The following is a 27,668-nucleotide window of genomic DNA, read 5'->3' on the forward strand; positions in this document are numbered from 1 at the left end:
TACAGTTTTGATGAGGTTTTTGTGCTTTTCCCTCTAACACAGGGCTTACTCTGCTGCCACAGCTACTGCAAATAACACTACAAAGTGCCTCTGCTTGTTGCAGTAAAAGAAAAACGCAGCTTACAATTTACCAACAAACCACATGAAGCCAACCAGGTAAAAAATCAGTACTTTAGGAGTAATGGGAGCATATGTCAGATTCAGTCTAACTAAGGCGATGAAACTGCATGTACAGCTGCTGGTTCCTTTATGCCATGGCATCCAGGATAACGATTACAAACAGAAAAAATAAAAATAGCAAATTATGAAGTGGGACCAGATTGTTTACATAGGAAAACTAGCCAGGCTGAAAGGAATTACTACAGCTAGGACTTGGGAAAAAACCTGATAGATACTAAGAACTATCCCAGATAAACAGAGACATTTTCTGTGTAGGCAAATGGTAGATGATCCTTCGAGAGAAAGTGATATGATGGAAACTACAGCCAAACTTTTGAAGATGTGTGTATATATCTCTATACATAGATATATCTACTGTGACAACAGAGAAAAGTCATGGAAACATATCATAAGGGTATGATAAGGTATCAATTAAGTGTTTAATCCAAAACTTGCGCTTGCAGAGCCTGTTACATCACAGGAAGAAGCATGAAAACAAAAACAGGAGGGGTAGGTGCCAGGCAGCAGGTTATTATTTGGAATAATAATTATGTCTGATAGTGGTGGGATGTCAAAAGGTGCTGGAAAATGCACAGTTCTGGCTTTGGGATTTGAAAAGTTTACAATGACTCCTAAATGTCAATGTTTTGTAGTGGAGAGGGAAAAGGGAGATACAGAAGGGAGATACAGAGCCCAATTTCTGTAATACTTTATTTCTGATCCCCTAATTAGGAAATTAGAAAAATTTCGCATTTAGGAAAGTGAAGAGGAAAATACCCTCAAAACCTAGTAGGGTGACATTCAAGGTAAATTTAAAAAACAAAAACATTATTTTCTTTTTAAAGAATCAATGGCTCTAAAAAAATGGACTAGAAAAGCTGAAATCCTCAGATTAAAATAGAAAGGGCTCTGATAAGACAGCCATGGAGTATGGTACCCCTTGGATGAATGGAAGACAATGACAAGGAAATGTTGATATGACTAAATGGGTAATTTTAGAAGTTATTCAGGCCAAATAGGAAACTTTCAGAGAATGGAAATAAAACTGTGTAAAGCTGAAAGGAAGGTATGTAACAGTTAAGATGAAGTTTGAGAAAGCTAAGAGGGAATCTGAAGAGCAAACAGTAGGAAGTTAAAACTGAAAATGAACATTTGCTCAGTACACCAAAAGCAGAAAGTGGAGATAATGGGAAAGCCACCCCAAACAAGTAGAAGAAACAATTAAAGACAATAAAGACATTGCCAAGAATCTAAATGATTTATTTGCATCAGTCTTCACTGAGAGGGTGCTGGAGTGGTATCTAAACGAGAGACTCACACTTTCCAAATATCAAAGATAAGGAGAGGTCATAGATTGAAGACTCAAGAGAGAAGTTGCTGGAACAAATCAATAAATCAAAGGCATTACGTTACCAGGTTTATCTGCTACTTCTGGAAGATTTCAGGAGAAAACTGAGAATTAAGTAACAAAATTCCTAGCAAATACTTACTACAGCAGAGGACTGGAAGACAGCCAGTGTTATAACTGAGTTGGGAATTTTTTTTGTTGTCGGTGGTGGAGTTTTTCATGGTGTTGGAGGAGCCCTGTCAGTTACAGACAGATATGTAATCCTAACTTGCCATCAGGTAAATTGTTTGAAATGTGCTAAAAACCCCCAAGACCCATACCTCTCAAATTATGAAGCACAGAAACAAATATGACATGACAGATACAAGTCAGTACAGTGTCTATAAGGACAAAAAAAAGGGACTCTTTGTACCTACTACCAATCTCTGAGCTGATTACACCAGCCAGCACACCTAAGCCTACCCAGGAGGTCCCAAGACTCAACCTACAGGCAAGTAGCAAATCATTACCTCCTTGCTCCCCATCCTTCACCACTGAGAAGAGAATAATGAGAAGAATGCTTATAATGGAGCAGCCAAATAATGGTTATGCTGCTGTAGGGCAATCCAGCCTACCCTTGGGCAATGTTGTTAATCCAAGGAGAAATGTACATCTGGAATGCATATGGAACATAATGGTGGCCACACTGAAGCTCTGACTGGAGATTTCTTGTAGGTACAATGAATGGCAGCCTCTCTTAGATCAGCTTTTGGGATCTTTCTGCACACTGGCTAATCAACAGTCCCTGTGCTGCAGGGTTCTTCTCATTCTCAATCAGTACAATGACCTCTGAATTTAATCGTAATACAGGACTTGGGGAGTTAAGACTTTGATGTTTTTAAAAGAACGTATCTTGGCCAGCACTGAGCACTAATATCACTTCTTCCCAGCTCTCTCCAGCTTTTTATGTAAATCTTTACTAAAGCCATTAAGAACAGAGAAAAAAGCTCTTTGGAAAATTATGCAGAGATATATTCTTATGCAGCCAACACTCCCGGGGGAAAAAGTGAAAACTACACAGAGCCTCCCGCCCCTTTTTATTTCTTGTCAAAGACATTGCCTTTTTTGGCTTTTCTTATATATACACAGAATGATGAACTGATATTTGTAGTTTAAATGTCTGGTTTAACTGCGTGGTTTCCACCGTATCAGAAATCTCTCACAAAATGTCAGGTTAGAAATAAAACCAAGCTCTAGAGGGATGAGGTGGGGAGGAAAGTAGAAGGTCCAGTGGCTGAAAAGCAAAATGGAAAAACGTGAGCAGAACGCAATATGGATCCATTTCCCAGCTCAGGCAGTGGTATTGGTACATGTGGTTGTTTGGGGTTTGGGGCAGGGAGACAGACACATTTCTCACTGAGTTGTTTCTGCTTTCTCTATTAACATTGCAACAGAAATTACAAATAGCCCTGAAAGGGGTAGTGCACCTCATCTCTTCCTCCCATGTAAACACAACATTAATACTGAAGATAAAGAAAATGGCAAAAAGTCCAATGTCTTGTTTTCTGCATTTTGCTTGTTAGGTTCCTGTTCGCCCTCCAGCAAATTCCTGTGTGTACCGATGTTGTGAACTTGACCAGTCCACGTTCAAGCAAACACTCAGATTCCCAACACATTCTTTTCTCCCCGTCCAATGGGGAGTTTATTCCTAACAGTTCTGCTCCTTTTAATTATAAACTCCTTTAACGAAGTAGTTCTGAGACCTTGCAGCAGGCAGCAGGAGAGCACCAAGGCTACTAGTTGCCTTTTACTCGTTTATATTCACTGTTCAGCAAAGAAGTCCACTTAAAGCCTAAGGCCCAGAGCCTTCACGGATGGGCAGCATTGAAATGAGCCTACAAATCAGTATTCCCCTGGTACAATGTGCCTTACAGGTAAAATCCAATTCCTGCCTAAAAGAGATAAAGGGTTAGAGCCAGGCCCTTTATCTTATGAGACACATGAGAACAAGTTGCTCTGATGAAAACAGACTTTAAACTGACAAGTTCTGTTCACTTTCTGGCAGAGCAACTGATCTTCTTTACTGGACCACCAAAACAGAAGATGGCAAAGAAACACAAGGGAGATATTTCCTTGGCAAGGAAAGGAGCAGCATTTAGGACTGGGGCCAAGGCAGGGTGGGATATAGGGGATTTTCCTGATAAAACAATTAATTTGAGGAAAAAAAGATCAACTGATATAATGTATACAACTGAGCCAGTAACACACCTTCTCAGGAGTGCAGTATTGTACAAGTGTCCCCTGTGTTTTCAAGGCTAATTCAGACCTTTGGCTCATCCTGCATTAACAAGGTCATCCATTGTTAACAAGGCCCCTGTGAAAGTTCACAGGTGAAAGTTCCCTTTTAAAGTAGTGCAGATTTGAAATTCACAGGACAGAGACCCGAAGATCTTCCTTTACAGATAAAAAGCATGTCAAATTATTAAATAGCAACATGAAATCCTATATTCTGAAGGTCTGTCTGTGCTCTGCAGTCAAAAGAGCGGAGTGCAATCCCAGCCCCTGCCCAGTCCCACCTTGGGTGGCTCAGAGGGCGCCTGGCCGGCCCCGCTCACACGCGCCTCACGAACGCTGAAGCTGACAGAGCCGGGGCAGTCGGGGAAGGGATGAACGAGCATCGTCCGAAGATATGTCACTTCAAATTTCTACTGTTAGAACTGCCAAGTATGATATAAAAACAGAAAGTATTTCTCAGTTTGGAGTTCGAAGGCCAGGCCCCAAACGCTGAGCGGCTCTTGCCTCAGTGTCCCTGTTGGCCAGGCAGGGGCCCCACGCTGCTAACTGTTGTTCTCTGCCGTCAGGTATTTGAGGGCCGCGAAGCCGTAGTGGCGCGACATGTCCTGCTGGAACTCCTCCTTGAGCGTCTTGAGACAGATGCGGTATTGCTTGTTGGAGCGGAACTTGGTGATGTCGAAGCTGGGCGCGTGCGGCATGTGGATCATGTAGGCGTTGGGCAGCACCGTGAACTCGTATTCCTGTGGGACAAAGACACGGCTGTGAGGGGGATCCCCGCCTCCCACAAGGCTCCTTCTCAGCCAAACGTGCTCCAGCGCCGAAGGGCGCCGTTTGTGTCTCCGGAACAACAAACCCATCAGGGATCTCAAACAAACTGCCTTTGTTTTTTCAAGTAGCTTTTTCTTGGTTTTTTGAAAGATCTACGTAATCTTTTTGTAAAATCATAGAATTTTTGGGATTAGAAGGCACCATTAAAGACAATCTAGACCAACCTCCCTGCAATGAGCAGGGACATCTTCAACTAGATCAGGTTGCCAGAGCCCCATCCAATCTGTCCTTGCATGTTTCCAGCGAGGTGGGGTCCATATCCCCTCTGGATAATCTCCTCCAGCGTTTTCCACCCTCATGGTAAAAAAACCCCAGCTATTTTAAAACATTTTACCCCATATAAGCCAAATAATGCGGAAATATTACAAAAGGCACACCTGAAGCCATGTCTGCCACACAGATTTTTCAGCAGTGTGATTGCAACAACACAGCTGTGAGTACACAGCTAGAGTCTTACGTGTCCATGCAAAAACATGGCTTTGCCCCTAAAATTTATTTTGCTTGGGATAATGGAATAAGCTACATTTACAAAGACAAAACTGCATGGCATATGTTACTTTGCCTATATGCTAAGATACTTACGGAGACAAAACTGTCCAAAATTATTTATAAACCTGAAATAAGGGGAGAATATGGTGTCATTTATAGGCAATGTGTGAAAATGAACCCGCTAATTCCGTATGCTTTGAGACATTTTAACTCAAATTAAGCTCTTCCTCACGAAGTTTGAGGTACTGTGCTAACTCTCCTTCTCCTGTAAACCTACTTCACTTATTCTCTTTATATCTGACCAAGTTTTTTGACAATTTTTGTTGTTAAAAAAATGATGGTTGATTTAAGTCTCCGTTATTCCTGTAAGATTCTTTCAATTTTTACAGGTAAATATATGAAGATTAGAGCAAAGCTCAAAAAAGCCTGATTCTTAGACAAGCTGAAAGTTCACTAGTGTAGTAAATGCAACAAGCAGGTATCTTCTGCAAGGAACTGGGTAAGAGATATGAACCTTGTTATTCTGTAGCCAAATGAAGTACCCTAATCACTTTTTTCATATGGAATTTCAAGAAGTCAGATTTGTATTGGATGCAAAATGATAAAGAAACTTTGAAGCCTGCACAGTCAAATTTCCTATTTTCTCACACGGTTTCTATCTGTCGCTGTTTCTGGATGGACTCATTAACCCATTAACAAAAGAAACTGGCCAGGGAAGGAACAGCCACAGAGCTTGCTGCCTTTACAGGAAGTGGTACAAAATACCCCCTGGCTTGTAATTCCCAGTCACTTGTAGATTTAGGACTCTGTAGAGAGACAAAGAATATCTGCTGCAGAAAGGCAGAGTACTCCAAAATATTTTAGTAGAGATTTATGGGGAAAAAACACACGTGTGCTGATAAACCTGAGTGTTTCATCTGTATGTGCAGCTAAGTGCAGATGCAGCTCCTGTTTCCTTATAAGAATTCCTGCAGCCTGACAGACAGTGCTAAAGTGGTAAATCTTGGTGCCAATTTACAATGTTGTCATATACAGGAATGGGGTCCTCTGAGATTCTGTTTGGGGTGAAAAATGTATAGCAAGAGCAAAATAATCTGGTGCTCACATGCAGAATTCATGCACCTGGAAGATGCTTAGGACTAATGGGGAACCAAACGTGAAACCAAAGGCTGGCACCATGGAGTGAGGAGAGCTGATAAACTACAAACTACAGAAAATTACTCTAAAGAACCTTAAAACTACGGGCTGGAGCTGCAGAGGAAGATGCATTCCCCTCATACAACCTTTTCTTTGTTCTCTGTTTGCATCTCAAGGCTGTAATACTGCAGGTCAGGGACTGTCTACACTCTGCAGTGCTAACTCTTCAGCACAGCAGCATTCTCATCCCTCTGAATGGCCTTCAGACACATAAAGCCTTTCAAAAAACTGTGAGTCTACTGCTAATAATCTCCTTTGAAATATGCTGGGCTAGGGTCCTGGAAAATGGGACACTTACAGTCTAGCACAGTCACTGGAAAGGTAGGGAAAGGTTTCCTAATGACCTCGCCCTACCGCATGGAAGCCTCTGTTGAGAAGGCAATGCACTTGCAGGAACCTCTGTCCCTAGCTCCTAGATTACAAATTCTTTAGATGGAGACTAGCATTATCTGTGCATTTGTACAGCATCCAGCTCAGTGGACACCTGCATGCTCCCAGAATAACAATGATGATTATCTCCATGCCATGTCCTGCTCTGAGGGATGGCAGTGGCACAGGTTCTTGGAAAGGGATCTGGAACAGACCTTTTGACAGACACTGCAGTCATGATGAGCAGTGAAATAACTGAGAAGCTGCTCTGCCTGCTGGTAATGAAGCCAGCCTAGCAGCTGGCAGCAACCTGATCTGTGCACACCCAAAAGCAGAGGAATGCCACAGGGGAGGTAGCTGTGCCATCCCACGTCTCCTCTAGGCTCATTTGTGGGAGAACTTGCCAATATCCAAATTGCTACAGAGGAAAAGGAAGCTTCTTTTAAATGTGATACTGTGCTCAAGGCTGGAAAATGAGAAGAACAATTTCCCAGAGTTAATTCCAACCCAATGGTCATTTAAAATAATTGCACTATGATCAACTTTGAAAACTGTTTCTATTTCCCATGTGTGAATCTCTGTGCTGAGCAGACACCTCTGAACAGAAGAGTTAAATCCTGAATGCTACATAACAGCTGCCACTGGGAACATAAGCCTTGTTACCCATATTAACAAATAATAAACCATTACCCTGGCACTCTCCACAACTGATGGTTAATTAATTAGTGCTTGGAAAGTGCACTAGAAAATTACAGTGCTATAGCAAAGTATTATTAACATTATTATAAGGGAAAATGTTTTTTCTAGTCTGTAATAATTTTTTGTCATGTAAGTAGGTACAAATTTGTTGGGAATGACCTTGGCAAACAGAGGGCAAGTGGCTGCCAGCCCAAGGTGACCATGTGGTTTTGTAAGCAGAAGTAGAAAATATCCTTCCCACACATGCCTGCACACAAATACACTGTAGCCCACACCCCAGAGACACAATCTCCCACTAACTTGCTCCAAGCCTTGAGCTGCTCTGCTTCACATAAACTGGTAAGACTTGAGCAAGAAGGATCTGCTCTATTCCAGATTGATAGCAGAAGCTATCACAGGAGGATAAAGATCACCAAAACTGATTTTTTTGGTTAGCATGAAATGCTACTAGTTCAAACACTGGGATTGAAACCAAACTGAAAAAAACTACAACAAACCCAAACTAAAAAGAAATGCCATGACCCAGACCTTACTGATGAGCATAGTGGGTAGCTCCTCATCCAAGAACAGCAGGGTGATGCAAATCCTGCCATTTCAGTGAGCAGCAGCACTGGGCTCCCATGGAGCCATAGTCACTGCCAGCCTCTAAGATTTAGGTTGGCAGCAGGGACCTTGGCAACTCTGAGAGCTCTGGTGCCAGTCTGGGACTCCTGAGCTTTCTCTGCATCCTTATTATTATAAATTCTGCCCAGCAGCTTCATCCCAAGTCACAGATCCAAAAAGCAGGTAGCCCAAGGCACAAGTACCTGGATCCTTTAGAGTCAGCACCACAGCCCCACACTTTGGAAATGTAAAGACCATCTTTGCAGAAATGTGCTGTAAATTCCAGCCAGAAATTAAAGATGCTTGCTTTGAATTCAACTGAAGATTAGTTTTTGAATTGTAAATTAGTATTTGGGACTCACAAACCTCAATTTAATGGAAAAAATCCAGCTAGGTCTACATGTTCCTTAATAAGTGATGGGATTGGCAACAACTGCTTCAATGCTTCGGTCAGGAGGAAAGCACTACAGGGATTGTGCCTCTGCAAAACAATAGATTTCTTAAAACTGACAAATAAATGAACTCAGACTCAGCTCTTCATTTAATACTTGACAGGCATTAAACAGAGTGTTCCCAACTCAAGAAGTGCTCATTAAGGAGCTCAGTAAGGCCAGATGAACACTTTGGTGATGCAAAGCGTGACGCCTTCCTACAGGACACAGCCTTGGTTGGAACAACCCTGCTGCAGAGCCCTAGTGAGATACTCGTGTGTCACCTCCTCACCTGTGCATCCAGTTCCATGATGTGAGCTACTTTGTTCCAGCCAAATCCCACAAAGCGCCTGTCATACTCCGGGCAATCCTTCCTGACGACGACGTATGGCTCAAAGTCTGCTTCCCACTCCACGCGGTAGGGAGTGGTGGCCGTTCGCCACTTGGCAAAATTTGTTGGCGCGTGCCCTTTCGTCCAGACGTGGTACCTGAAACAGACATAAACAGCAGGGGCGTGGGGAGGCAATTAGATAGAAAGCATCTTGGCAAGGAAACAAAATATTACCTGTTAGATGAAATGCTCAAAAATAAGGACGTTAGCTTACAGTTCACATCATCATTTTCAGGACGCGTCGGAGGCAATTTCTAGGACTATTTCCAGCACGCCTCCCGGAGCTCAATGCTTAAACACATCTAGTTGGTGAAGGATAGTGTGAAAACAGTACCTCATGCTAATGTGAGAAACCATTACACAGTACCCTGTCAGTTCATCTGCACTACAAGGGCTGTGTCTTATTCCTAGCAACCAAGCAGCTGCATCGGTCGGTGCTCTAAAATCAGTGTAGAAATCTGCAGCTCAGACAAAGTCCCTAAAATTAGCTATTTCCCCACCATGGTGATATTCATGATCTGTTTTATAGGCAATTTTATAATTTGCATGAGAGACATGTGCAGCTCTGGAGAGATGTTCTATGTTATTAATTATGGTTATTACTATGGCAGGAACCAAGCTGCATAATTACATTAATAAGTAAAATATTACATAAAGGCTTTCTGCTCTAAGTTCTACATTGTGGGGAGTACTCCTTGGATCTTCAGTAAGGTAATCAATTTGATTTACAGAAGAAGATCCTTTTATATTTGGCTAATCTAGTTTAGGTCACAGCAGGTCTCCTCCTAGCACAGCTTGAATGCACCCCATTAGTGCCAGGGTCAATGACTCTCTCGCCCACTTATTCTAACACTTTCCAAAAATCAATGAGACAAGCTCTTTCTGCAGAGTCACAGATTAATTAATGAAACAAAGGAATAGCAGGTATCTGTATTACAACACTGAGATAGATAGGCAACAGAAGGGACAAAACAAATATCCTGCCAATTTGTAAAGTAAGGTACATTGAATTCACAGGGATGACTCACATGCTAAAAGTGAAGGGATTTGAGCATTAAATATTGAAAAATTACAGCATGATGTAATGCTTAAATCCCAGAAATTCTCAAAACATTGTAAGCCATTGCTAAAAACAGGAATATAAAATCACAGCCTAGGAGTTTTCTTTTGGACATATTTGTATGGCTTGTAACAGGAGAATCAGAGGTGTTCATCTTTGCTGACTCTCTCTTTAGGGGAAGTGCAGGAAGACTGAATTATTACCATGGCATTGGGGTCACAAGTAATGTATGGTCTTTTGTATGCTGCATTTCTAAACTGTAAATAGGTTTTACCACTCTCAGATATCTCACTTAGGGACCAGGAGAAACAAAACTCTTTTGTATTAAAAAACAGTGAAATAATGACAGTGACAGTGAAATAATTCTCCAGAGATTATTAGCAAGCAGTGCCAGATTCACAAAGATGCTTATAACCCTTAATGCTCTTTGGAATCATTGCCAAAAAGCCTATCCCTTTTCTTGGCCTCTTTTGGAGATGAGTGGCTAACCTAGCCAGTCATGAATGTGCAGCTATCTACGCTGGAAAAAAACCCCAACCCAACAGTCACAATGTGGGGTTTAAAATTATATAAGATTGTGGAGGGTGCTGTATCTTCTAAAATCCTACCTCCGGCATTTTGAAATTAATTATGATAATAATAATAATAATAATAATGACTGCTAAACACTTATGAAGTGATTTGTATCTTCAAAGCCCGTACAAACTTTGGTTAATTGAGAGATTCCTGCAGAGAAGCAGCCAAATGCTGCTGTTATTCTAGTAACACTCTCCCACTGATTTAAACAGGGGGTAACAAGATGCTAACCATAAAAATAATTCAATTTCTTTCCACCCTTTTTGGAAGTATCAGTGTAAGCACCTATAGCAGCTCAAGTATAACCTCTGTGGATCAAGACAGCCAACTAGCAGAGCAAAATAAATAATTGGGAAGAGTCAATAAAGGGAAAATATGGAACTGGGGTTGCAGAGACAAACAACAACAACAAAAAAAAACAACCAAAAAACCCAGAAAGGAAGGAGTAGATTTGATAGCACAAAACCAAGTAACAACAGAAGTTTTTTACTTACCTCTTCAGAGTGATTGATGTGAGTAGAAGGAAAGAGAAAGGCAAAAGGACAGCTAAGGTCCTGACAAAGAGGTAAATGAATATTGGATGCTCAAATGAGGTGTACACACAATAGTGATGGAGGAGTAATTAGACTGAAAACAATCTAATTGTGAGAACATTAAAAGAATTGTAAGAGCATTATTGGATTACATATGTACACACAATATATATGGGTTCATACACAGATAATCTGCTGGAACTAGGTCTTGGTCAATGGCTGATTACACGAGCTGTACTGCAAAGAAAGAGAAGCAGACACCATTCTGTGGAGGTCCACAGAGAGGAAGCTCCCATTAAAGGATGAGTCATTCCAACAGACTTTACTATCAGTGATGCAACTGTGAGAAGAGGTTCACTGTCTATACTGGTATTCCATCTCACAGGACAAATGAATAAATGCAATTTTCTGTTCAGGTCCTCCTCACTCAAGACTTAAATACACATTGAATTTTAAGGCCACACTCAATCTGACAATCCCTGGAGTACTTTACAAAAATTGGGAACAACATATTTTCAACTATGCTCGCATTTTTGACAAATCCAAACCAAGTAATTCAATCTCCCTAAAATCACAATGAGTTTCTTTCCCACAGTTCATGGAAAACAACTGCGACACACCACATCCCCTCCTCCTCCACTTTGGATCCAATGCTTCATTTTACTTGTGTTCCTGATTGCTTTTATTTAAAATAAAATTTCATTTTGCTAAAGTTAGTAAAATGAAGTAGTTATTCTTCTCAGAGTAGTCTTCCTCCCTGCCTCCTCTAAGTTTCCCGCTTCAGTGAGAGAGATGAGTGAAAGAAGAACTTTCCCACTTCTGTTCCCAGATGCTTCAACATTTTGCTGGATTGTGGATGCAATCAGTTAATTAGTTAATCAGTTGTTGGTTTTTATGTTTTCTCACTATGCTGATGTGTCTCCTGCCAGCTGTGGTTTCCCCTGTGCCTGGGTGTGCCCATCAGCTGCTAGCCAGGCCCTGAGCAGGCACATCCTCGGGAGCACACTCCAGGCCAGCAGCTGCCAAGGGAGCCAGCGAGCTGGCACAGAGCCCCCGCTGTGGCACAGGGTTTCACACAGCACACCTTGCCAGCCACAGATGCTCACTTGTCTTCTCTTTTTTTCTGCTGCTGAGTGAGGGATGTAATTGAGAGCCGTTGTGTACTTCTTAGCTGCCCAGAGGTAGAAAAGGTCACCATTTCAAAAAGAGGTGACAAAAGCAATTTCAGTGAGGGAAAGATTGTAATCTACCATGTGGTGTGAGGGACTGGGATGCTGCAGGCACTCTCAGCAATCACTGTCACACCAGTCCTCCCCAGCTCACTCCCACCTGCTCAGCAGCAAATTGCAGCATTATTAAAGCACCTTGAAGGTGGAGGTGGAAATTCTCAGCCCAGAGCTGAGAGCCCAGATGCTTTGTCGCTGTCTACAGATTTGAGCAATGAAATGAGCCAAAACAAACTGAGGAAGCATTTGTAAAATGTATCCTACATTAATATGTACACCAGCTACAGACTGCATGTCCTTCAAGTCTTACTTAACCTTGCTTTGGAAAAACTCCCACTGGTGTTAAAGACATTTTTGCCCGAGTGAGACTTGAGAAAGGATTTGCAAATCCAGCTGTGTATGTAACACACCAACATGCTGTTTAGCTTGGAGATGAAATCTGTAGTGGAAGGCCACCACTGTGCAGCTGACTGCTGACATCTGAAAATCCTGAGGGCGTTATTTTCCACTGGAAAGACTTTTTCTCTCAACTATGGAAGAGGAAACTATTTTTTATCAGATCTCTTGTTTATTTTTATGTCTTTTGTATGTCAAAGAATGATGGCAGAGGGAAAAGTACTTGCTTTATCAGTATCCTTAAGTAACTTTCCAGAGGCATGCCTCTCTCAGTCACCTCACGTTTCTGTTTCAAGGCAGTTACTGGTAGAATTCTGACACTGATCAGAATTATGTTTTTCAGACTCACACAGGCTGTCTGCTATGGTATGTGCATGCAACCACATGAGGGAAGGGTGGCTGCTGCAATGAGAGAGGTGTGTAATATAGGGAATGAGAAAAGTGTGAGGAAAGCTCTAAAGTAAGAGAAGGATGAGAGGGGTACTATATGGAGCTCCTCCAGCCATGGATAATGCCTAGCTTTTATCTCAGATCTCAAAATACTGCAAAAAGGAGAGGTGAACATTGTTACCTGTATTTCAGAGAAGGGGAACAGAGATGTAAGAAAGCAAAGTGATTCGTGTAGCACCTCTCAGCAGGGGAGCAGTGGAGCTGAGAAGAGAACGCAAGTCTCCTAAGCCCCCTCTCTGTGCAACATCATAAGGCCATATTGTACTCTTCCCATTGCTGAGATGCTTTACAAATGTCTGCTAATCAGACCTTACCACACACACCCAAGAGATGGTTAACCCCTGCTAGCTGCATTTTAAAACTGAGGAGTCTGGCAGGTAATAGAAGTGACTTGTTCACAGCCACAAAAGAAGTCTGCTTCAGAGAGGAGTTCCAAATTTAGGTGTTCTTTGCTTCTTAGCCTCTAGTCAGAGTACTCTCTTACCTCTGCACGGAGGAACTCTAGGTATTTAAGCAGCTGTTTCACACTTTAAAAGAGCATAAGACAAGCCTGTGTTTGTTTTTCCAGTAAGGAAGAGAACCAATGGGCAGAGATACATTACTTTTGGTCACATGAGAGGACACAGCTACACAGATAGTATTTGGCAGCCAAAAAGTAAATTACATGCACTTGAGTGTAATGGTCACGCTTGATTTTTTGTAGTGCAATAAAAAATGATGAAAATAAAACAAATTCGATTTAACAACTGAAGTCCTTCAGTAGAGGACTGTAATACAAGATAAAATGCTGAGCTTAAAGACAGAATATATCCACATGGTTCTGTTCACTGCCTCTCTTTGAAAAGGGAGAAAAATTCCAATGAGTTTCTTAATGCAGCTGACAGTGAAAGAGAAGAACCAAATATTCAGAAGAACCTAAAAACCAGAGGTAATTACCACAGGTTAAAGAGTACTTTCCATTACCTGAATGTAAAGAGGGTTCCCATGTCCAACATAGATAACAGCTCTGCTTTTGACTTGGGGAAGGAGAGGCGGTAGCGCAGGGTCTCAAAGGCGGGTACAATCAGAGCTTTCTTGGTGTTAGCTAGGTCTAGCTGGATGACAGACTTCCTGGCAAAAGAGAAACAACGAATAAAAACAGGAAAATTTTCAAATGAGCAAATCACTGAGCTTTTCAAGATAAAGTGCAAAAAATGGGTAGTTAGGATACTATAAATGTAACTACGGCCCATATCTTTTCCTACAGGTGCTTCAAATTTTCTTCTCCTTTTGGTTTGCTGCTTTAAGAGCAGGGAGAGCAACAGAATTCCAAATGAGCTTGTGTGTTTGACTGACCAATGCTGATCAGACTGCTGGCAGCAGAGAAGTGCTCTACACTTGAATGGACTGGGATGCCTCTCTTTTTCCTTCTTTTTGCTGCAAGTTGTTCAGGGCACAGACTGTTTTGGTGTGTGAGCGTGTGTGCACATATGTATTTCACACAGGGCTCTTTTCCAGGCAGGGGCCTTGGGATGACTGTTGCAGCAGAGGAGCAGCTTAGCAATCTCTCATCCTGCCTGCCAGAGGTGTTCAGCCTATTTTTTTCTAACAAACTAAAATTCGAAGAAAAAGAAGGTACTTTTCCATCCCCCAACTGAATCTTACTATACCTGTCATTAGAAATAACTCTGTCTCAATTTTTATTTCATTATCTCCATATTTCATACCAGAAATATGCCTCTCTCTCCCTGTCAAAGTCAGTTCCCTTTAACAGGATTCACTGTCCTGACTTTTATGTTACTGCAACAAGCAATCAAGGAGAATGTTGACAAGCAGCAAACTCTCTACAGCCTTTTAAGTTGAAGGAATTGGGATCACTGTCCTAATAACAGAAGAACCAAACAAACAATTTTTCTAAGCCCAGAATACCTAGAATTCATTTATACTGCTGTCACAGAAAATGAAGATGAGCACAACTACTTCATAAAATCTGAATTTTAGGAAATTCATACCACCCTATAGGCCTGTTCTATATTAAGCAATCTGTTCTCAGCTCCTTACTGCAAAGTTTGCATTGTTTAAAGAGCCCCTGACACATTCCAGTTAACTTTTCACAAATGAAGGATTTTAACAGCATCTTATCATAAATAGTTTTTTACTTTCTTCTTGTAGCTTCTCCCTCACCATCACTAGAGGCCAAGATACCTGCATGTCAATAGACACATCCTTCACAAACAGCAGTTGTGACCTTCCAAAGTTGTTAAGCAGTGCCAGTATACAGTCTTTATGATGCTTTTAAATGTTTCTTCCCTTTCACACTTCTGAAAGCAGGGGATACTAATACAGTTTCTTTACCAAAATCTAAGTCTTTCTGGTGTCTGTGCAATCTATCAGCCTTGAGCAGTACAGTTTTGGGGATTCAGTTCTAGGAAGGAGCAGGTAACATTTGTAGTGATGCTCATCCTTTCGGCTCTGCAAGGGAACAGCAGCTTCCATTTATGGCTGTTACTATCACTTTGTTTTATGGAGAGCTCAAAAGGCCCAGGCAAAATTCAAGGCCTTGCTGTGCTTGCACTGTCCAAGAGTAGGAAACAATCCTGCCCACCAAAGTTTACAATCTGAAGCTGACCAGAGCTTCAACAGGCACAGGTATCAAGCACAAGTAACAGCAGAAACTGTCAGACAGAGCAACTTGTGATGAATCTAGTGCTGAATGTGACTTATTCTCTAAGATATGGAATATAACCACAAAAATGCTGTTGATACCAGCGATCCTTTCTGCACATACTCTGCTGCTCCTGTCACCTCCAAATTTCATACAGTTGTCAATGCCTGAACTATTAGAAGGAATAAATGTGCCTTCATGAAGAAATCAAAAAGCAGAGGGAAAAAACTGACAGAACAGCCTGAAGTCACTTGCAGTGACAGAGGTCAACATGAAGAGTGAGGTAAGTGAAGAGAAACAGAGGTCTGGAAGCAAGATACTTGAGGTGCGTTCAGGCAACCACAGAGATGTGGAGATACTTCCAAAGTGAAAAAAAAATAGCAGGATATTCTCTGCAGAAATATCTTCAAGAGATGCATGAAATATTTCATGAGGTGCATGTTGGTATGGTCGGTTGACCTTGGCTGGACATCAAGCGCCCACCAAGCTGCTCTCAGCCCTCCTCCTCTGCTGGGTATGGGAGAGAAAAAAAGATGGAAAACAACTTGTATGTTGAGAAGGCAGTTTGCTAAAACAAAACCAAAAGGCTGAGTATGCACCAACAAAGAGAGAAATAGAAGATTTTATTTTCTCCTTTCCATCAAGTGATGTCTGGCCACTTTGGGAAGCAGGGCTTCGCTTCAGCACACATAGTGGTTGTTGCAGAAGGCAAACATTCTAAATAACAAATGTCCTGCCTTCCTCCTCCTTTTCTCAGCTTTTGTATCTATCTGAGCTGACACCATTTGGCATGGATTCTCTCTGTTCAGTTTGGCTCAGCTGTATTAGTTGTGTCCCCTCCCAAGATCTTGCCCACTCCCAGATGGGGGGCAGAATGATGGAGAGGCAGCACTGATGCTGTGCCCGCACTGCTCAGCAGTAGCCAAAACACTGGCGTGTCATCAGCACCTTTCCAGCTACCAAGGCAAAGCACAGCACTGTGAGGGATGCTACCATCACATGGGGAAAGACCTCCGGCTCAGCCACAACCAGTGCAGGTGGTAAGGTCAAAGTGGAGGGCTCTCCAAAATGAAGCTGGGAGTTGAGGCACACAGACAAGAAGCCCAGCAGCACTGATCTCTGAGTAGAATCACCTGCCCTTGAGGTGGACTCTGTGACATAAAAGACTGATGCAAAGGGAAGAAGAAATCACTGCTGACATCCAGATGTTGAACTTCAGAGACAAAGGACAATAGAAGCCATTTAAACTGTGATAATGGCAGAGAAAAAAACACCTTCCATTTTCTTCTCATAACTTGGTAGGGGCTGCTCCTTGGACAATCAGCTGAAACTCTAACTTCTTCCTACTGGAAGCAAATCTACCTTTTCATTTTTCTGTTGGATGATTTTTTCTCCTGTTTTGAGTGAAGGTGCTATTTGTTGGTTGGCTGGTTCTGTTACCATTTGGGAATAAGAAAATTTTGTTGATGCTGCCAGATATCTGGAATATAGCATAGGGAATACATTTGCTTACTTTGCAAGCTAGCACTGGGTAAACTAGGTAATTCTTGCACTATTCTGATGAGAACTGGTTTTTTGGATACAGTAGTATTGATTCAGTATCCACTTTCCTTTCTTATCCTTTTCCCCAAAACCCCAAAATAAGGATTTATGGCTATGAAGAGCTAGCTCTCTTTGTGCTAGTGTTGTCCAGGAAACCATTTCCCAGCTATCTTTGTGTTCAGACCTATGTGTGTCATTCTGACACAGTGAAGGTTGGGTTAAACTTTAAATCTAATCAACAATATTTTTCACAAAGCAGTGAAGAAATGAATCCTAAATCGCAAGAGTCTTCTCACAGTTGAACGAACTCCAGCATGCTGATATCAGTCTTCTAATCTGCATTGTTATTTTCAAAATTAACACAGAATTCTCATCCTCATATTAGTAGATAGCAAGATCATTCCCATTTTTGGAGGATAGAGAAGCTCAGACAGAGAAAAGCTAGCAACTTAATCCTAAAGCACTACACTCAGAAAAAAAAAAAGAGTCCATCATCAGGATTTGGAAAGTAGCTGGTTGCAAGTTACAAATATGTCAGTCATTGAGCTTGTGGTCAGAACTGGAGAGCTGCCAACCACTGTTTAATTCATTTGAATGCTCTTCCTCTCTGCAGAAGACACGAATTCATGGACTACAGAGGCAACCAAAACAAAAACCCCAATAGACACAATCTGAACTATCTCCCTAGCTGAGATGCTGAAAAATAAGCAGAACTACTTCACAACTCATGATGTAGGGGACAGATACAAAACCCATGGATGGAGCTGGGATGCTGGGTCCCAATTCATGCTAAATGTGTCACTGGAAGCCAAGGGCACATTTTACACAAATGTGTTAGGAAAGAACTTCAATGCTAGCTGTGACAGCTGTAGATAAGCAACCTGTCTCACTGTTCTGTGTTACAAGTCACTGTAGGATGACCCAAGCACCTTACTTGCAGCAACCAGAAGAAGCCTTTACCTCTGGGCCACTGACAAGGTGACCTCAGTAACTACTGGTAAACAGGAAATCTTTAAATGATACATTTCCTTCTGTACTTCACAGAAGACTAAAGCAGGACTAAAAGGGTGTTTGATGGAGATAAAAACATTGAAATGGTTTTACTTAGCAGCTATGAAAAAGCTCAATTAGCACAAATCTAAGTGCAAAGCAACAGATAAACAAAGGGATAGGTAACCATCAGGTCCATCAGCTTCTGCTTCAAAACTGGTTGTAACCTTTATCATATGACACCTTCAAAATAAGTTGAAAATATTTTTTGAAATTTCTTTCTTTTTGAGAATATATTATCTGCAGAGACATAAGATGCAATATATGTAAATCAGCAAACTTTCAGTGAGTAGGACTTTCCTGGCTTATTCTGTACAAAGTGATGCCCAAAATACCACACTATTTCCATTTGTTTATGGTTGTTCTCTCTGAGGAAATGAGGATAAAAATGTTTTACATCTCTCTAACAAACAATTGCTGCCATTCAGACAGATAGCACTAATCAGCTATTTGCAGAGGCAGTGGGAACAGTCAATGCAGAAAGACACAGGGTATTCACATTTTAAATAATCTCAATGCAACTCCCTGCTACTTTGCTTAGAAAAATCGTTACAGAAAAAGCTACAAAAGCATCTAGTCCACGTGCAAAAAAAAAAACCAAAAAAAAAAACCAAAACAAAACCAAAAAACCAATCCAATCAGTTTTTAAAAAGCTGGCAGTAGCAGATTAGCAACTTCAATATTCCCAGGCAAGAGAGACTCTTAGTCAGAGCTGAGTGGTACAGCCTTAAAAAAGGTTGGCAGGGTAACACAAAGTCTCAGAGGCAGCAGCTCTCAGAGAGCATCTCTGCTTTTTTCTGAAACATCACCAATGCACCACCACCATGGTGCACTTAGTTATGTAATACAATATCACCTTATGAGAAATATTTCTATGGTTGTAATATCTCAACGAAATGGTCGTACTTCATTCTGCCTTCTCTCCTCTCTTCTTCCTTTAATTGCTGGCTCCCATCCGTGCACTGTGAAGCAGCATGAGAGAACAAGTTCCTTATCTAGCACTCAATGCCAGTATCAACAGCTGCCATCCTTACTGTGTCCAGCACTGATCTGAAAAAATGTACCACCATGCAACACTAACAGAAGAATAGAGAAATGAGGAATAACTCTTCATCCACGTATCTGGAGATAGCTAATGTGGGCAAGGAACAGAATAATTTTGGAGCGCTCCTAGCACAACTTGAAACGACTTCAACAAAGTAAGAGGAAAGCAAGCTTCCACAGTGTGCTAATACTTCACTGATACAACTGAAATTCAGCATCTTGAAAGCCATAGAATAGTTTGGGCTGGAACTCAAAGGTCATCTAGCCCTTTTTTTTTTCAAGTAGCTTTTTCTTGGTTTTTTGAAAGATCTACTTTCTCTTTTTGTAAAATCATAGAATTTTTTGGGTTGGAAGGCACTTTTAGAGATAATCTAGACCAACCTCCCTGCAGTGAGCAGAGACATTTTCAACTAGATCAGGTTGCTCAGAGCCCCATCCAGCCTGACCTTGAAAATTTACAGGGATGGGATACCCACCACCTGTCTGGGCAACCTGTACCAGCATTTTGACATCCTCATTGCAAAAAACTTACTCCTTGCATCTCATCTAAATCTCCTCTCTGTTAGTTAAAAACCACTTATCCTTGTCCTATCTCAACAGGTTCTACTAAAAAATCCCCATCTTTCTTATTAAGCTCCCTTGATATACTGGAAGGCCATAATAAGGCCTCCCTGGAGCCTTCACTTCTCCAGGCTGAACACCTCAACTCTCTGATCCCTTCCTCATAGAAGAGGTACTCCACCCCTCTGAATAGTGAGTTTGGCCCTGTAAATGTCTTACAGAGTAAAGCCTGAAAGAAAGAAACTCCTCCATAAGTTCATGATACCAGAAGGCATATTTTCCTTTACACTCCAAAGCCCCAGGCTTATGAACTGACAGGGAACACCTACAGGCAGGCCCTCACTGGAACACTTTGATCAACTTTTACCAAATTAGAATAGAGTTGAAAAGCTAGACTGTTAGGATAAAGGAACTGACATCCTCCTGTCTGGCCACAGGGTGTCCTCCTTGCTCTGTGCTTTGGCCTCAGGTGACCAGCCTCTGCAGGGCAGAAAGATGTTAATTAAAAAAGCTCAGTTAATGGATCAGAAGTCTGTAGTTTGCTCAGCCCAACGTGCTCACATGCAGTATGATACAATACACACTGATGTTACTCCTCCCAGTTTCCTTATGACAATTACTTTGCCTTGACAGGTGCTGGCATTGGAGTCATATTTTTGAGTTGGTTAGACTCTTTTCAAGATAAGGAACTGAATTAGGAGTGTGTCACACAGACAACAAGTTCAATACTGCTCTGCATGTTTTTCTGTCACTGGCATTAAGAACCAGAGATGTTTAGAGAAACTGCCTGTTTCACATCTCTGCTAATAAACGACGCTCTTGGACATTTAATAATACTTAACCCAGTTCAATTTTCAAATTGGTTCCTCTGCAGCCCTGGGGAGATTATTCTAATGGCTAACAAGGCTCACATTCAGATCTGGGTTTTTTCTTTCATAACTGTTTTGCTTTACTTTCCAGTTACAGTCCCTTCTTCTACTCTAAAAATTCTTGCTCTTTGCTGGGCATTGTCACACTTCAGATCATTATACGCTTCCGTTTTCAGATCTGCTCAAACTGCTTTGTTTTGGGAATATGTGAGAAGGGCAGTGGGGAGGGGGAGTGGAGAGGCTGAAATGGTGGGTGGCAGTGGGAATTCCCTCAGTGTCCATTACCTGAGGTACTCGTAGAGTCCATACATGGGCAGGAAGTCGATGTCGGACAGAAACATGTATGGTGTGCTGATGTGCTTCATGGCCACGTTCCTGAGCAGGTTCACAGGGTAGAACTGCCCCTCCTTGTACACGATGTGGTAGCCAACGTTGTGGCGGCTCATCAGGACCTCCGAGCCCTGAGCGTAGCGCAGGAACTGCTGGGCTTCCGCGTCGGAAAGGTACAGTGCCAGGCTGATGGGACCTTCCCAGTGCTTGCAGATGGCTTCAAGCATCTGGAGCCTGGAAGAGGAAGGGTGAGAGTAAGAAAAAGCTATTTCCCTGTCTGGGACTCTGTGTCTGTGTTCACCTGACCAAATGCAGAGATCTTTCTCTAAGTGAGACAGATTGGGGGTGCTTTATATGCTGTGGAAAGCAGTAAATATTTCTACAGTGTAATTCATTATTTAAGATGGTAAAGTAGAGGTCTCCTCCTGGACAGATGGACTGCACCCTGGATACACCTATCTCACTAAATCCAATGTAGCCTAAGATGGCCCTAAATCAGATACCTAAAGCACCATCATTTTCTGTCTAAAGCTTTGATGCCACAGGAAAACCCACATGGATAACAGGACTTATCTAGTGGGAGCTTGAGCAATTGCAAGGATCTGTTCATGTGGATCTACCTAGAGGATAGAGGGCTCATAAACTTCAATTCTGTCAAGTGCCCAATTCACATTTCAGGTCAAGCTATTCCCACACAGTAACACACTACAGTGCTCTTCAGCAAGCTTGTGGAGGACAGAGGTGTATGGACCCACAGATCATTTTACTTCCTGTCAGGAAAACCTTCCCCAAATTTTGCAAGGCAGTTAGTCAGATCTTAAAGGCTGTTAAAAGAGACAGGTCAATGGGATACTGCCTTAGGTGAAAATGGGCAATAACTAGAAGAAGGCTGGCTGTCAGGGAAAAGGACAGAAGGGGTGACACATTGATAGAAAGGGATTTACTATTAGTAGGGAGTAAGGAGAGGAGGAAGGACAGAAATGGCATTGCTGTGGAATATCAAAAGAACATTTCAGAGAAAACCATCATTAAAAGTACTAACTTGTGCATGTTCACACTGTCTCAAATTTCATTAAATAATTTCTTAAACAGATTGTATTGATGTATATTTTTTAAAAATTCCTGCAGTTACAATACTATTGATGAAAATGACAAGGAAAGATTTCATTTGCAAACATAAATCAAACCCAACTTGGTCAAAATCATTTAAACATTTTGGGTAATTTATTGCCTAGAGATTGAGATGTGTCACCCAAAAGTACTGCAAGGACTGATTACAAAGCCTCTTGATTTAATATGGAGGGAAATGACCTATGCAGCCTAGCCAGATATTCTATTAAAATCTGGGAAGAGTAGATGATGCAAAATTAGTATCTTCACTCTATTTGAAATCCACATTACTGAATTTTTCCTATTAATATTATACAAAATGCAAGATTTCTGCATTAATAATGCATTTCTGCATTATCATAATCTGAGAAAATATTTTCCCCCTCCTACTATCTCCCTAAGATTTGCAAAAAAAAAAAAAAAGAATATACTCATACCAGTAAACACAGTCTGCCTTCTGAATGATTGTGATGATACCAAGATGATATAATCATTTTTTTTTTAGATATGAGATATTACCTTACTAGTCTACACTTGGTACATAATTTTCTTTTTATCTGTTATTGAAACAAAGGCTATTATCAGCCTGAAACATACAGCTAAATTTGAAACACAAATCAATATAAACATATCTAAAAGGTATGTAAGGTGTCCAGAATTTTGATTACACAAATAATAAATAGGGGGAAAATACATTTTTTTGCCTCTTTCCAACATAATACAAATCTGCTAATCAGGAGACTCCAATCTGTCAGCACTCAAATTTAGGGCATCAGTTTAAAAATGGAAAACTTGCCTAGTAAAAAATGCAGCAAAATGCCTTCTAAGGACTCCATGCAGTGGACTAATGGCATATATAACTTATTTAAACAGCACACCTGCTAATGCAAACCTTTTCATGATACTGAAGTGGAAACTGGCTTCTGGTGGTACAAGTTCCCAGCTGGACACCTTAGTACCCTTCAGAATACTCCATTGTACTGTGCTGTTCTCATTGACAGGCTCTACTTCCATAAATATGCTACAGGGACTGCTAGGTGATCCTCCATAATCTGCTCTCTGTAAGTTGTTATGTCTCTTTTGACCACAAAACTTAGAATTATGAGTTTCTAAGCACAACATGACCAATTTATTTTGGTTTTTTTTAGTGGACTTGAGGAAATGTGTTCTCTTAAGGACTCTAGAGAAAACAAATGTAGTGCTGTACTGCATAACAATGAGACCATAATTCAGTTGGTAAATTTTTTAAAGGTCTGTTCAGCTAAGTGAATTTTGCTGGAATTCAATTGTTTTGTGAGATTCTTTATTTTTACTTTTCTTAAGAATACTCAACTGATTTCCAGCTCATTCTCAGATTCTCAGATTTCAAGCAGTGTATTGCTAATCATGTCTTTCCTTTTCCCTATTCTGACCTCACATTTTTTTAAGTCCTACTCTGATTTCTGACCCTCAGGTACATACTGAGCCTTTAAAAAGCCTGCTTAGCCAAAACACATGCATGAAAATCACACTGAAGCAACCAAGCCATTATTCAAGGAAATGTCACATCACTGCAATAAATGACAACTACCCAATAATGAACAACCCTCGATGAAGTCTGTCTCAAAGCTTCCTCCTAAAACAATAATGTTAGCTTGCAGAATGCATCCCTCTCTTCCATTCCTCAAGCCTACAGGACAGGTAAACCTAAATCTGTCATGACAGTCACATCAATCTCACCTCCAACAGGACAAGGGGAAGTGCTGGAGTTGTTTTTTTGCTTTTCCTCATCTCCAATAATAATTTCAAAGAATAATTCAGGAATGTAGTGTACAGCATGTTGTTTATGTCCATGTCACCTTACATCTGAGACACTCTTCTTAAATGCCTACAGTTGTGCCAGAGGTGTTTAATAAAAGTGGTTTAAAGAAGATGGAAAAAGATAAGGCAGTAACTGAAAGATGTCAAAGGAAACAAAGCAGCTAAGCAGTTCTTTGGTAGGTTATTATTTATTGATTTTAGCTGAAAGAAAGTATTTCCAACTCAAATCAATAATTTATAGCAACACACCAGTGAAGTAGGGAACACTTTTCCTGCACAGAACCAGGACGGCTGTTCTTCCTGAATAAAAATGTGTGGTTCTGTCTATCAATAAAAACATGTGCCCCAGTGAGGATCCAGAAAGGGAAACAGATGCTCAGACGTTGCATCAGTGCCAGTGAATCAGCACTGAGCCCCAGCTCATTCTTTTTAATTAAATTCTGGGGGGAAAAATATACCATGTGCACACACCGGTTTTACTAATTTACTGTGGCACTCACTCAGGGTCTGGTTCAATTTATTTCTTTACTTTTTTACTCAAAGGTTTTTGAACACTTAAGAAATGTTTCCTCAATTAAAAATCAATAGAACAGACACTGATGTGCACAGCACATCATAACACAAAGTGCAGTGCCGAGGCACCACTGGAACTGAATACCCCTTATTCATTTTTGTTTATTTTAAAAACAGGCTGTAAGTGTTTTGTTTGTCTCAGTTCCTGTAACCCTCCTGGAAAACTGCTGAGCTTCTACTAGTGTAGCAGTGGTGTTATTCACGTGCCATGTCGTATTCTGTATGTGCTATGCTCAAGGAAATGAAGAGTTTCTGGATAATACTCAACGAGTTCTGATTTGTTTTGTAACCCACTATGATGGCAGTAACTACAAAGTTTGGATTAGATTTGAACTGAGAAGCTGGAGAAAAAAAAAAAAAGAGAGCTGACAATTACAAAATTTCACAAAACTGGCTGATCCAGACTTCACTTTCTGGAAAATTTCTTCTGAAGAAAAAGCTTCTGAAAAATTTCAGCTAATTGCAGTGGTGGGAATCAGAAAGGTATATGTGGAACTTGTCACGAAATGGATTTCTTTTTCCCCAAATTAAATACTAAATACCCCAAATTAAATTCCACTTCACCTAAGAACTAAAAGCCCAAATGTTCTTCTGAGAATCTACATTTGGATAAAGATGCAATGACTGCTCAGATGGAAATTCTTTATTTCACACTAGCACAGTAAAAAAAAAGGTATAATTTTCAACTTCCTAATTTGAAACTAGAATATTTAGTTCTGATTCTTACTGTAAGAAAAATCACTAATTGAAATTTTCTGCAAGGAAAATGCCAATGAAAGCAAAACTAACACCTTCTAGTGCAGAAAAACACATGCAAAAACTTGGGTCAGCTACAACTGCTTGCCTAATTCTATTACAAACATCTGTTTTTTCCTAAGTTACTGCAAAACTCCATGGACTAATAATGCCTGACAATCCCAACAAAGAACAACTTTCTCAGCTCCAGGAGTCACCCTCTCATGAACTCATGTAGAGTGTAGCACAGTGTGTGCACTGCACAGACAACATCTAGGCTTCCATGGACATGCATTTTTCCTTTCTTCAAAGCACTCCACAGTCAGATTTCCCTGTAATAAAAAGCTGTCTCACAGTCCCAGATGAACAAGAGGCGTTCCCCACCTGTCCATGGACAGTTGTGCCACGAGTGTCACGTCGGTGTTGTCGGCAGCAGGCTCGTACTCGTAATGCAGAAAGTAGAGATGAGTGCGATGGACGGTGAAGCGCTCGCGACGGAATTCATAGCACAGGTCGTCCTCGTCCAGCTCAGACAGCTGCTTCTGGAGCTGCAAGCAGAGAGTGGAAGTAACATCGTTTCCCTGTAATTATTTTAGCACATCAGAGAGAACCAGGAGCCTGGGAAATTGCAGAATGATGCAAAGAGGAATGGAATACACAGAGTAGCAGAGTTTTCCTGAGGTTTCCCTTGTTACTGCACAAGAAATTAGAAGGAAGGGCTTGCAGGTAAATTCATAACACAGACAGGACACTCTATTATGGTCTATATATTCTCTATATTACCTGTATTACATACTTTCAAGATCCAGTGACCAATCCCAGGTTGAAGAATCATCAAGTCCAGGAGTTAATGTTCCAATGTTTTGCATAATTTCATCCTTACTAGAAACAGTGTTTTACACCAGTCACAGACATTCTTCACTAGCCAACACTCAGCAGCAGATTCAGCACTGAGAGATTCCCAGTCTGCTGCCTCTGCTGGAGAACAGTAACTGCTGCTACCAGCACGGACGGAGAGCTGGGAATGTAACATCTCTAACTGATCATTACTCCTTCTCTTGAGATTTATGTTCTTTCCACTGCAGAGGTGCCAGAAGTAAGCCTTTAAATGGGATTTATGCTTCTGGATACCTAGTTTATGAAATCTGGAGGATGGTAGATAACTTCCTGGCTCCCTTGGAAACCAAGCCTCTTCAAAGACAAAACGGGCATCTCAAAGCAATCTAATCCCAAGTCTCTTAGACAGGTAGGTTTAAGAGAATAAACTTTAGCTCTAGGGAAAGGTAGAAGTGAAAAACTGACCAATTGTCTATGCACATGACCAATTCCATTCCCAAACTAATTATTTTTGGGGTTGGACTAGATGATCATTGAAAGGTCCCTTCCAAATCAAACTATTCTACGATTATATAATTCTCTGATTTTTAAAGCCAAGCATCTGGCTAGGATATTGAAAATGCAATAATTTTAAAGGAAAAAACAGTCACACCTGCAATAAAATGTTATGAAGATGAAAATTTTTTATGGTTTTAACATGTGAAATTGAGTTCAGTATCTACTGCTCTAAAATGTAGGTTACAGATAAAGTATCATTTTTGTATCTGATTTCTTAAAAGCATCCTGTGAGAACAATAGCCAATTAGTAAAACATTCATCAGCAAATGAGAAAAATTATATAGGAATTTTACAAATTTTGATAAAAATCACAGTGTACCTCAAAACTATTTAGTTAAAAAGGTTATTGAATTATAGACACCTTTTTCTCCTGCTCAGAATGAATAAAGTAGTAGTTTCCCCATCTTCAAGAAAAAAGAAAAAGGAAAATGTAGGTATTTTCTGTTGTGTGTTAAGAAGAGCTGTTGTTCTTGGAACTATAAGCATAATGGTTGCCATCCACAGCAATACTTACAACTGACTGTTTTCCTGTGAAGGCTGATGGAATAATTCCTGATATTTTCCTGTACATCACTCTATAATCTTCTTCTGAATAATGGAAATACCTACTTTGATTTCAATGAGTTTTGGATAAGGCTGTCATTCTTCTCTGCTATTGTTCTGCACAGATCTTAAAACACCCCTCAAGAGGGACTGCTATTAGAAAGATGAGAGTCTGAATCTTCACAAATCTTTACTCAGGCAAAACTTCTATTGATATCAAGATCTCTTTTAGGTGGAACAGAAATCAGGAGTTCTTTTACGTATCCTCGGAGTTTCATTCTTTCTGCTTTGCAAACCATCATTCAGCTGTTCCTGCACTCTACTTTCAAAAACACATTCAAATAATATTTGAATTAAACTCAATATTTACAACAATGACTAGAAAGCATCTTATATCTTTCTGTTTCTTCCTTGAAAAGGGACATTAGTGTTCCCTTAAAAGA

The 27,668-nt window shown here is 40.8% G+C and overlaps 1 protein-coding gene across 3 annotated transcripts in view; it reads right to left on the minus strand.

The window, feature by feature from the left end:
- Nucleotides 1-1,398: 1,398 nt before the first annotated feature.
- Nucleotides 1,399-27,668, minus strand: part of LARGE1 (LARGE xylosyl- and glucuronyltransferase 1) — a 282,357-nt gene continuing 256,087 nt past the window's right edge. For all 3 annotated transcript variants that reach the window (XM_058021891.1, XM_058021889.1, XM_058021890.1), the window contains 5 exons: nucleotides 25,672-25,835; nucleotides 21,025-21,303; nucleotides 13,993-14,139; nucleotides 8,690-8,885; nucleotides 1,399-4,521 (listed from right to left, as the gene is read on the minus strand). In XM_058021891.1, the coding sequence (XP_057877874.1) occupies nucleotides 4,324-4,521; nucleotides 8,690-8,885; nucleotides 13,993-14,139; nucleotides 21,025-21,303; nucleotides 25,672-25,835 (984 nt within the window). In that variant the 3' untranslated portion in view covers nucleotides 1,399-4,323. The remainder of the gene's footprint in view (nucleotides 4,522-8,689; nucleotides 8,886-13,992; nucleotides 14,140-21,024; nucleotides 21,304-25,671; nucleotides 25,836-27,668) is intronic.

Source organism: Melospiza georgiana, chromosome 4 (genome assembly GCF_028018845.1).
Source record: "Melospiza georgiana isolate bMelGeo1 chromosome 4, bMelGeo1.pri, whole genome shotgun sequence".
Classification (NCBI taxonomy): Eukaryota; Metazoa; Chordata; class Aves; order Passeriformes; family Passerellidae; genus Melospiza; species Melospiza georgiana.